This window comes from Erpetoichthys calabaricus, chromosome 9, assembly GCF_900747795.2.
Source record: "Erpetoichthys calabaricus chromosome 9, fErpCal1.3, whole genome shotgun sequence".
Lineage (NCBI taxonomy): Eukaryota > Metazoa > Chordata > Cladistia > Polypteriformes > Polypteridae > Erpetoichthys > Erpetoichthys calabaricus.
The window spans coordinates 147451016-147463542 of record NC_041402.2 but is presented as its reverse complement, the minus strand read 5'-3'; the positions used below and the strand labels follow the sequence as shown (position 1 = coordinate 147463542).

General features: G+C 38.0%; 1 protein-coding gene across 2 annotated transcripts in view; it reads right to left on the bottom strand.

Moving 5' to 3' along the window:
* The window catches only part of ttc12 (tetratricopeptide repeat domain 12), a 122485-nt gene that overhangs the window by 67540 nt on the left and 42418 nt on the right, over positions 1-12527 (bottom strand). The window contains exon 6 of one of the 2 annotated variants that reach the window (XM_051931877.1): positions 5514-5573. The exons of the other annotated variant lie outside the window; for it this stretch is intronic. Within the exon in view, the coding sequence (XP_051787837.1) occupies positions 5514-5573 (60 nt within the window). The remainder of the gene's footprint in view (positions 1-5513; positions 5574-12527) is intronic. 2 annotated transcript variants of the gene reach the window in all.

Genomic DNA, 12527 nt, shown 5'->3' with positions numbered 1-12527 from the left:
AACACAAGCGTTACCTGGTAGGTAACCACCCATACAATCAGATTGTGATTCAGACTACAAATGTCATGAATGCAATTACCCCGATCTACATGCTGTCAAATAAACGAACCACACACCGTGGCGCAATGTAAAGAGACTTCGCCTCTGACGCCGACGTCTGAGGTTCGATCCCCGAGTGGGGGTGCAGTGAGTGTGTACGCCTGATGAGCCCCGAATTAGGGCAAAACACGTGTCGAGTACTCTTTGCATTATTTGACAGTAAAACTATACAGCATTCTATTCTCGACAACTGAGGAGGGCACTGTGGAGGATGTTTGCCAACTTGCAGACCAACCACAAGCGTTATCTGGTAGGTAACCACCCACACAATCGGATTAGCACTGTTTTCTAATCCTTTCTTTCTTTCTCCTCTGCAGACTGGGTGATTGACTGCCCTTTAATCACTGACATCATCTCCGCTTTTTCATCATAAACTGCCCAACCAGTTTTCTACTTCAGTTCTGTTTGGACTTGTGTCTGTAAAGACATCGCCACAACTAATTTCATGTTGATTCCCACAGGAAACTGTCAGATTATACTGGGTTACCAAGTCATCAACCTGTGTTCTTTGTGTCATTTTACTATATACGGCTTGCATATTTATAGCTAGTAATCCACAAAGGGAGAAAATGAATCACATACTTTAAAATAGTTTTTTATTCCTGAGCTTTCTACACCCTATCCAATTTAAGATACGTAATTCACTTTCTCCCTAGCTACAAATATATATATATATATATATATATATATATACTAGCAAAATACCCGCGCTTCGCAGCGGAGAAGTAGTGTGTTAAAGAGGTTATGAAAAAGTAAAGGAAACATTTTAAAAATAACGTAACATGATTGTCAATGTAATTGTGTTGTCATTGTTATGAGTGTTGCTGTCATATATATATACATATACACATATACACACACATATACAGATATATATACATATACACATATATTTTTTATATATATATATATATATATACACATACATACATACATATACACACATAGATGCACTTACAATAACATAGAAATCAATATAAACAACATTAACATCATTATCATATGAGAATATGAAGTAATATATAAGAAGCACATTTCATATAAATATAAATTATTAAACAGTAAAATCTTCTTGTATAATTTGCTACCGTGGCTTTTCGTTGGTCTGTCCAGGATTTTAAATCACATGTAGCTTGCAAACCGTTTCACGTATTGACTTCAAATGTGGTACACATATAATACGTCACGTCTGCTATCCGCTTTATGGGTGATGAATGTATTACTCTTTTTATGTTTATTTTATTTTAGAATCAACTCCTATCTGCGCACACCAGGGCGGCCGTGGGCAAATGCGTATGGTGTATTCACTCCATGTTATCGTGCATTGCGCTGTCACTGGTATTTTGATAAAAGAATTTGAACAATATATAAGAAGCGTATAAATTATTAAACAGTAAAACATTAACATTTAAGAAGTTATATTGAGTACTACTGCAGTGCCTTCGGGTATACGTCATTTTTTCTTTGCCCATTACATGCTTAAATGTATACATTTTTTGGTGTACCTACCCGAGAACACGCGACATATAACCGACCGTGGGAGAAGCATGGATTTGAAACACGCGTTGAGTTCATCTGCTGGTCTCCCTCGTGGAATAACTGGTAATGTTTGACTAAAATCTACAGCGAGTAAAACGACATTACCTCCTTTTTTTTTTTACGATCTCTAAGATCTTGCTTTTTTCGGTTCAAGGCTTCATAAGCTCTTTTATGTTCAATGTTGTACTTAATAAGTAGTAATTATCCCAAACCATCATCTTTGAATGTTGCAAGACTTTCGCCTTGTATGTAGATCGGGGTAATGACATTCATTGCATTCCTAGTCTGAATCACAATCTGATTGTATGGGTGGTTACCTGGCACTGTAGGGTTGCCACCCGTCCTTTAAAATACGGAATCGTGCCGCGTTTGAGAATGAAATTGCGCGTCCCGTTTTGAATCAATACTGGACGGGATTTATCCCATATTTTTTTTATAATTTTTTTTTTAAAGCAGCGTCTCATGCAAATCATCCCACACGCATTTTATGAAGATGCCTCCTTTCCTACTTTTGATTGGGTAATACTTGATGTCATCGTTAGTTTGATTGGTGTTTTTAACTGTCCAGTGAGGAGGGCGTGTCTTTTAAGTACAGTCTGCAAAGTGTTGGCACTGAGATGTTGCGTCAGCGCCATAGTTGAAGCCCCTAACGTTGCGGTGAGCAAGTCGGCTAACATCCGCCATGTGCCGTCTTTCAGTTGCAAGAAGCAGATCATAGAATGGTTGAAACTGTTGCCCCTAACGTTGCGCCACGGCGTGTGCTTCGTTTATACCTCGTGTGTTCTCATTAAACTTTTATCTCGCGAATATGTTATTGCAATCCGCAGCGGGAGCGTTTCTATAAACTTAATTTAAACTTACGTTTTACACCGTGCTTTGTTTCCCTTATGAACATGCTTGTATGCTTAACTCGCTCCGTTCTCAATTGTTTAATTAATTTTTTGCTCTTCGCTGTTTGCGGCTGTTCCTCCATTTCCCCCTACTTCGTTCTTTTATCTCGCGAATATGTTATTGCAATCCTTAACGGGAGCGTTTCAATAAACTGATTGAAAATAGTTTTGCATTTACCTTTTTAGTAAAAGGCGAGCTTTTAAGCCTGAGAAATCACCCCGTAAATGCACACGTTTAATTGCACATGTGTTAATATGTATGCTCACACAGTATTAAAAGACAGTCAAAAATTAACATCATTTACCTTCGTTCCCGCGTGTGACTCGTGCTGTAAATGTCTTCCTTGTTTTTAGTTCACGTGATTACGTAGGAGGCGTGATGACGCGATACGTGACTCCGCCTCCTCCATTACAGTGTATGGACAAAAAATATGTTCCAGTTATGACCATTACGCTTTGAATTTCGAAATGAAACCTGCCTAACTTTTGTAAGTAAGCTGTAAGGAATGAGCCTGCCAAATTTCAGCATTCCACCTACACGGGAAGTTGGAGAATTAGTGATGAGTCAGTCAGTCAGTGAGTGAGTGAGTGAGTGAGTCAGTCAGGGCTTTGCCTTTTATTATTATTATATATATATATATATATATATATATATATATATATATATATATATATATATATATATATATATATACACAACCTATCCAAAAGACGGCTCTCCACCACAGAACACAATATTCTAAAATGCAATTATAAGGACGCATCTAACATGAACTTCCTCGGTTCGTTAGAACATATCTTAGCAACTGAAAAAATACCAACAGAACAGGCACAAGAAATAAGATGCAACGTCGCTAGCCAGCTACACACAAGACAACCAACCACACGTATTCTGGCAAGTGAACAGAAAGCTTTAAGATCTTTACGGAATGACAACAGCATTATTATTACACCAGCTGACAAAGGAGGTGCAACTGTTATCCTAGACAGAGAACAATACACCACAGCCATAGAAGAAATGCTTTCGGACACTAATACTTATCAACAGCTAAATAACGACCCAACAAAAACCACACAGAATAAAATAAACTATACTCTGACAAAACTTCGAAATGGTAACCGCCTAGATGTACAGAACTTTCACAAAATGAAATCCAATGATGCTAACTGCCCGGAATTTTATGGACTCCCAAAAATACACAAAACACCACTAAAATACAGACCAGTGGTTAGCCTAATAGGCGGACCATCATACAACTTGTCAAAAAGACTTTTCCAACTACTTAAACATTTAACGGACGACTCGGATTATTCTGTCAACAGCGCGGAGTCGGCATTACAGCGCTTGAATGACGTATCCATCGCCGAGGACGAGATCATGGTCTCGTTTGATGTTATATCGCTATACACCATGATCCCGACCCAACTGGCCACAGAAACATTATTAATGAAACTGGATAGTGACCCCACCATAGAGACAAGAACCAAACTGTCCATCAAAGACTTAATACACCTAATATCACTTTGCCAAAAAACGCACTTTCATTTCAACGGCAAGTATTACACAGAGAAAGAAGGCATGCCAATGGGATCACCGTTATCGGGACTCCTAGCTGAACTGGTAATGCAACGATTTGAAAACATAGCTTTATCCCAGATTACACCCAAAATTTGGATACGCTATGTAGACGACACATTCGTCATATTAAGAAAGAACCAGCTGAATGAATTCTTCAATCATATTAACACAATATTCCCTGCAATCCAGTTCACAATGGAAAAAGAAAATAATCGACACATCAATTTCCTGGACATTTACATCAAAAGAAATAGTGACGCCATCCTGACCACAAGTGTTTACCGCAAACAATGCCACGCAGACAAGATTCTACACTTCACCAGCAATCACCCGGTATCTCATAAACGGAGCTGCGTGAAAACCCTATTTAAACGAGTCCACACGCATTGTAATACCAAGGAAACAAAAATTAATGAGAGACGCTATCTGTTTCAACTTTTCACCTCGAACGGATAGTCAAAAACATTCATTAATTGGAGTCTACACAGCAGGCGCCAAAGGAATCAGCATACAAGCGACGTAAATCAGAACCCCCACCCCACCTGGCATTCACTCCCGTACCACCATAATGTGTCAGAAGGCACGGCATGCACCCTGACCAAGTGGGGCATCAAAATAGCACATAAACCCACCAACAATCTGCGCATGGTCCTGTTTAATGCTAAAAACAAGAAATCGACAGCCGAAACACGAAACGCAGTTTATAGTATTCCATGCAATTCTTGCTCAGCTGTATACATAGGACAAACGTCAAAAAGAATTTCAACACGTGTACAGGAACATCGCAACGCTGTCAGAAGAAAGGACGCACTATCTTTGATATATGCACATACTAAATCGACAGGACACACATTCAACTGGGACAACGTGAAAGTAAAATTTAAGGCCAGTACAAAAAGCGCCAGAGAGTTGGCCGAGTCTTGGCTATCAGATGAAAATGCCATCAACAGACACTTGGACATAAACCCAGCATATGCCAACTTAAGAAGGACATATGCACTTTAATTTAACGATAAACCCCCCCCCCCCCTTTTGATCATACGGACTTAGTCACCTCCACCCACCCCCCCCCCCTGAATGTGTTGCTATATATTGCCTTTGATTCTTGTAAGTCTAAGCATTATCCTCTGATGAAGACCCCTGATAGGGGTTGAAAGCTCAGGAATAAAACTATTTTATGATACGTGATTCGTTTTTTCTCCCTTTGTGGATCTCCAACTGCAAATATATATATATATATATATATATATATACATACAGAAGGGTGGCACGGTGGCGCAGTGGGTAGTGCTGTTGCCTCGCAGTTGGGAGTCCTGGGGACCTGGGTTCGCTTCCCGGGTCCTCCCTGCGTGGAGTTTGCATGTTCTCCCCGTGTCTGCGTGGGTTTCCTCCTTTAGGAAACTTACCTTTAGGGCCCATTCACAATCATCAATTGCTTCTTTATACTTGTCCAGTTTTATATAAGCCTAGCAAAAAAAAATACAAGAGTTCCATTAATTCTGATATATTTTAACTCCATAACAAAATGTAATATTAAGGTATGCCAAGCAAATTGTTTTAGTATTTTTTGCATGAAGGAATAAAAGGGAAAAGCTAAATCTATAATATACAAGGCTCATTCATAGGTTGATAGTCCTATAATTTGGACAGGCCTGGGACTATGCAAAAATACACATAGCATGTACACAGATACATTATCGTATAAGTGGAAGCAGGCAAAATTTTTGCAAAATAATAATATAAACTTTCATATAGTGAAAGAATGTGAGTGATCGAATTTGTGACTTTTCAGTTATTATTCTCTAGTTGCTACTGGACAGAGACAGCAATTCACATCTGAGCATCAACATTCAATGTCATGTACAGGGATTTGAGGAAGACTTTCAGGTGAATACACACCCCTGACCCTAAAAGGTTGCTGCAAAGGAAGATGAGCAGAGAAGTGAAGTGTGATACTGTTTTTATTTTAAAACGGTTCAATCTCACAAAAATGGTCGCTTTTTGTGTTTATTCCTTCTTAAAAACATGAATACGTCATTTTGCAATATGTGGGCAATCTCAAGATGCAGATCACAACATCATCATCACAAATGATGTACTCAAAATCTTCCATTACATATTTTTTCTATTAAAGGCACAATAATAATAATGTCACCATCATGAACGTTGTCCACAGTATCTACCATCCATTAACCTATTCAAATATTTTTTTCACTATGCAGTAATAATAATCCATCCATTAGTCCATCACATACACACACACACACACACACACACACACTACATGCATGCATACATACATACATACACACACACTTGGGTTACTTAAGCAGTGCCAGTTCACCTGGTTTAATCAGCTGAAAATTTAGTAAAATTTAGCACAAATGCTTTAGAATAGGCAGAGTGGTAGCATAAAGCTTTCTTTCCTGACTTGACAGTGCTAGGTTCTACATGGAGTTTGCATGTTCTTTTACAGACTGATTGGTATTAGTGAGTGTCAGTGAGTCTGAATAACTTGCATTAAACATTTCAATAATTAGTTTGTAGTGCTTTAGTTTGCTCTGTCACATACTCTACCTTTTACATTTTCGGTGTATTTTTTTTTCCAAATTAAGTGTGTGCATGGCATGCCACAGGTTGTCGTAACTCCACCCAGGATGGTTGCTACAAGCACAGAAACAAGCAAGTCATGTATCCTTACTTAAGAAAATATTACCAAGAATCTGTGATAAATTGAATTATTTCCATTTTACTTTTGTTGTCACAAGCATGACTCAGAAACAAAGAAGATGTGTTTTCTTAAATCAAAACCTTTGCTACTTCAAAGTGGATATATTGAGTAAATTTTAAGGATTTCCTTAACAGTGAGGCTAGTTAGTTTTTAAAATTTATAAAATATGGTTCACTTTAGAAAGCAGGTTTATATGACAAACTAAAACACATCATGATTGTGAGGCAATAACTTTGAGATAAAAAAATCCAAACTTATCCTTTAAATTGCTTTAAAAAGTACAGGAAGTTGGTTGGCTGCTTTAGACTGCTTGCTGGAAAAATAACAAGGAGTGTGGTTTGTTGGTGAATGAAGACGCACTGGTCTTTTGAAGATTTCCTTAGGTAAACCACTGCAAAATTAACTGCAATGTAGGAACATGCGGTTGAAATGATCACACAGTTTCATTTACAGAAAGTGCTTGTTTGGCTTGACATAATAAGTTTTACTTTTGCTTAATTAGGGTTGATATAGAAATTGTCCCATGCAGTAAGACAGGGCTCGTGATGAACTTACACGGACCAAAGACATTTCATATTGTCAATTTTACATTAACATTTACATTTTACAGCTGTAGGGAATTAGAAACTGTTCACGATTACACTTTATTATGCATTGCATTTAAAAAGCATTATTCACATTTTGATTTCATACCTAATACATCTCACATTTGTGTCAGCAAAGTTTTGAGCAGGTTTCACAAACCCTATACTAGCTACAAATAGACAGATAAATGAATGTCTTCACACACAAGTTCAGCATAATTTACTATTGTATTTACATCTCTCTGAAACACAATTTGGGTTTGCCAGGAAGTATTAAACATAGCTCCGACAATTCTCTTTTCCATTTGAATCTAAAAGCTGCTCCAAATTTCTGACTTCCCTTCCTCCCCCAATGCTGTACTGAACATGTTTGATTGCCTTTTGCATATCTCTCTGCTTCTTTTTCTCAATATACTTTGAATATAATGCATTCCAAAATAATACAAAACCTTAATAATAATGTAATTAATTAATTAATACAATAAAAAATAATGTATTTTTTGGGATTCAGATTGGAAACAATTAAATTGTTACTGGAGTTTTATTGCATATTACAGATAATTTCTCAACCTACATGCGAGTGAAAAGGTCACATACCCACAGCTTTTATGCAGTCTTAATACACACAGCTAATGCCCTTCTTCATTTACTAGCACCCTCATTCACCATATAATATAGGAGAAGAGGGTGTTCATTTTGATTAACCATGAATAAATGAAAAAACTAATCAAAAAAATAATGTCTCCTATAAAAGCAAAGATTCCAAACTTGACAGATACTAAAGCTGGAGTAGGAATTCAAAGTTTTTTTCAATGACTCCAGAACCCCGGGTGTAAGAAAATCTTGTTCATGAGTAACCTGCTTAAACCAAAAGTTTCTGTACTTTTTCCACTTCTGCCTGAATGTGCATGTAATTTAATATTATTGCTAGCTACTTATTTTGCCAAATCAGGACTGGTTGGACTACCTCATAACCACAAATGAAATTTCAGATACAGATGAAAAATTACAGGTGGCACAGCAGACATCGCTGCCACCTGACAACCCTTGTGTCGAGTTCCAGTCCACAACTAGAATGTTTTTTTTTTTTAAAGAACATGGGGTTGGGTTGAGAGAAAGAGAGCAAGCTATATGTAATCTATCCTTTTAATCCTTATAATTATAACTACCAACGTAACAATAGGCTGCATGGCAATAACTCGTGGGAAAATTAGAAATTAAGGTTAAAGTTGTCTCACTTCCAGTTAAGACTATAAAATGATATCAAAAATTCAGAATCAATGTCTTCATGATGGGACAGTTAACTTTGTGAGCTGGAATGTTAAAGGCCTGAATCACGAATTAAAGAGAAAGAAAGTATTCTGTCACTTAACAGGTCTAAACGCTAAAATAGCATTTTTACAGGAGACCCGCTTACTAAGCAAGGATCAATTCCGGCTTCAAAAAGACTGGACTGGCCAAATGTTCCATTCCAGCTTTACAAAGAAAACTAGAGGTGTGGGAATTCTCATACATAGAACAGTCTCATTTGTAGCATCAGATGTAGTATCTGATCCTGAAGGGAGATATGCGATTGGCAATTTATTTAACTGTAAAGTGATTTTGATAAATGTTTATGCACCCAATATCGATGATAGGGAATTCATGCAAAACGTATCTGCATCCATTCCCAATGTGAACACTCATAAAATTATAATGGCTGGGGACTTTAATTGTGTTTTAAATCCACTCTTAGATAGGTCTCCTGTCACAGGGGGGATAACATTTAACACTGCAAAGACAATTACACAGTTTTTAACTGACCACAACTTATCAGACCCCTGGAGGTTTCTAAACCCAAACTCAAGAACATATTCCTTCTACACAACGGTGCATCACTGCTACTCAAGAATTGATTATTTCTTTATAGATAATAATTTCTTGCCTGCGATTAAATCTTGCAAGTATGACGCTATTGTTATTTCTGACCATGCCCCTCTGATCTTGGAGCTAAAATCATTATGCCTCACACACTCATCTCGCAGATGGCGTCTTAACCCACTTCTATTAGCAGACGAGAACTGTACAGAATTTATATCAAAACAAATCAGTTTCTTCCTAGAGACAAATACATCCTCAGAGGTCTCTGCAGGAATACTCTGGGAAACTCTAAAGGCCTTCTTAAGAGTAGAGATTATTTCATATCTTTCACAAAGAAATAAATTAGAAACCAAGAAGGTATCAGAGCTAACCAGCGAAAGTACTAGAATAGATCAAGAACATGCCAGGTGTCCAAGTGAGGCTCTTCATAGGAAAAGGCAGGCTCTGCATTCAGAGCTCAACCTCTTAACAACCAAAGAAACTGAACAACTCATTTTTAAATCAGGGCATCATTACTATGAACACAGAGAGAAAGCTAACAAGCTCTTAGCTCAACAAATCCACAAGCAAGAAATTCGCAATGCAATCCCAGCAATCACCAACATGAACGGATATAAAATCATTGACCATAAAAATATAATGCACACATTTAGAGACTACTATAAATTCTTATATTGTACTGAGTTTAAAGAAGACAACACACAATCTAATACATTTCTGGATACATTACAGATACAGTGGAACCTTGGTTCACGAACATCTTGGTACACGTACAACTCGGTTTATGACCAAAAAGTCTGTCAAACTTTTGCCTCGGTTCACGACCACACACTCGGTATACGAACAAGCCAGGTTCCCTTTCGGTTTGTACATGTTCAGTCTCTCCCTGAGAATTTCCTATGCAGCGAGCAAGAGTGAGAGCGAGAGAGCGCGACACACACACACACAGAGGCAGCACGAGAGACAGAGGCACACACACAGGCAGCGCGAGACAGAGAGAGCCGCGCACACACACAGGAGCATGCGTGAGAGAGGCGCGCACACACACAGGAGCGTGCTAGAGAGACACACACACAGGCGCTCCAGGCTCGCAAAAGAGAGACGCACGCACACACACACAGGCGCAGGAGAGAGAGGCGCGCACACACACAGGAGCGCGCTAGAGAGACACACACACAGGCGCTCCAGGCTCGCAAAAGAGAGACGCACGTGCATACACACACAGGCACGAGAGAGAGAGCGAGTGACGGACGCATAAGGTAGAGAAGGCTTGTTTTTGTTTTCAGTTCTATTTACAGTGATTGGTTCGTAGCCTGCACTGTTGCAATGTTACTTTTCTTGGTGGTTTACTAAATTACGGATTTTTCAAATGTTCAATTTTTCCCCTGTGCTTAAAACTCATTAAAAAAAAAAGTGTTTTTAGCGAGCGGTTCCTAGCACTATAGCGCGAACTATTGCAGTGTTAGTTTTCTCTGTTGTTCAAGGTTTTCTCTGTGTTATTCAATGTGCATTCTATGGTATAATTAACTATATTTGTGCTTAAAAACTACAAAATTTATATATATACATACAGTTCGTACAGTCTGGAACAGATTAATTGTATTTACATACAATCCTATGGGAGAAATTGCTTCAGTTCATGACCAACTCGGTTTACAAGAGTTTTGGAACGAATTATGGTCATGAACCGAGGTTGCACTGTACCACAAATAGATACTTTTAGTGCAGAGGAACTGGATAAACCTCTGGCGCTATCAGAATTACTAGATGCTATAAAGTCACTTCAAAGCGGGAAAGCAGAAGGCCCTGATGGCTACCCTGTAGAAGTTTTTAAGAAATTCTCCACTCTGCTAGCTCCCCTCTTATTAGCAACATTTACAGAAGCTAGAGACAATCAACTTCTACCTCAAACTTTTCGCCAAGCATTAATAACCATCTTTCCTAAACAAAATAAGGACTTATTACAATGTGCATCAGACCAATTTCACTTCTGAATAATGATGTTAAGATACTCTCCAAAGTCCTAGCTAGAAGGATGGAGAAAGTGCTGCCTTCAGTAATATCACAAGATTAAACTGGATTTATTAAAGGCAGACACTTAGCTTCCAATCTTTGACGCCTGTTTAATGTAATATATTCATCTGCAAAGTCAAACACCCCAGAGATGATATTATCGTTGGATGCAGAAAAACCATTTGATATGATTGAATGGAACTACCTTTCACTACATTAGAGAAATTTGGGTTTGGCCCGAACATTTGTGCATGGATCAAACTACTGTATACCAATCCAGAAGCTTCAGTTTGTATTAACAACATTTGTTCAGACTACTTTAAACTAGAACGTGGTACCAGACAAGGATGCCCCTTGTCACCACTGCTATTCGCAATCGCCCCTGAACCACTGGCAGTCCACTGTCGAAATGCTTATCAGATAAAGGGGATTATCAGAGAAGGACTTGAACAGAAATTTTCTCTATATGCAAATGATATGGTACTGTATATATCAGACCCACAAAATACTGTGCCTGCAGTCTTAACAGCACTTACAGAATTTCAAAAGAGCTCTGGTCACAGAATTCATTTGAATAAAAGTGTGCTCTTTCCAGTGAATTCTCAAGCATACAATATTAGATTGGACAGCTTCCCTTTTATTATTGTAAACAGTTTAAATACCTAGGGGTAAATATCACAAGTAAACATAAAGCTCTTTATCAACAAAATTTCACTGTCTGTATGGAAAATATTAAGCAAGACCTGCATAGATGGTCAACCCTTCATCTCACTCTAGCTGGAAGAATTAACGTTGTTAAGATGAATAAGCTTCTCTTTTTTATTTTAAAACATTCCAATATACATCAATAAATCATTTTTTAAGCAATTAGATTCAACCATAACCTCATTTATTTGGAACTTAAAACATCCACGTAACCAAAGAGCGACCCTACAAAGACCTAAGGCAGAAGGTGGCATGGTTCTATTTAACTTTCAGTTTTATTACTGGGCAGCAAACATAAAAGCTATATAAATCTGGACACAAATAGATGAACGTACACAGGCTTGGTCCACAATAGAAATAAAATCCTGCAATACTTCTTGATATTCCCTGCTTTGTGCCCCAATAAATGCAAGTTATTGCCAATATACTAATAACCCAATTGTGCTTCACTCACTCAGAATATGGAACCAATGTAGAAAGCATTTTAAGATGGAGAATCTTTTATCTGTGGCACCTCTGCATGAGAA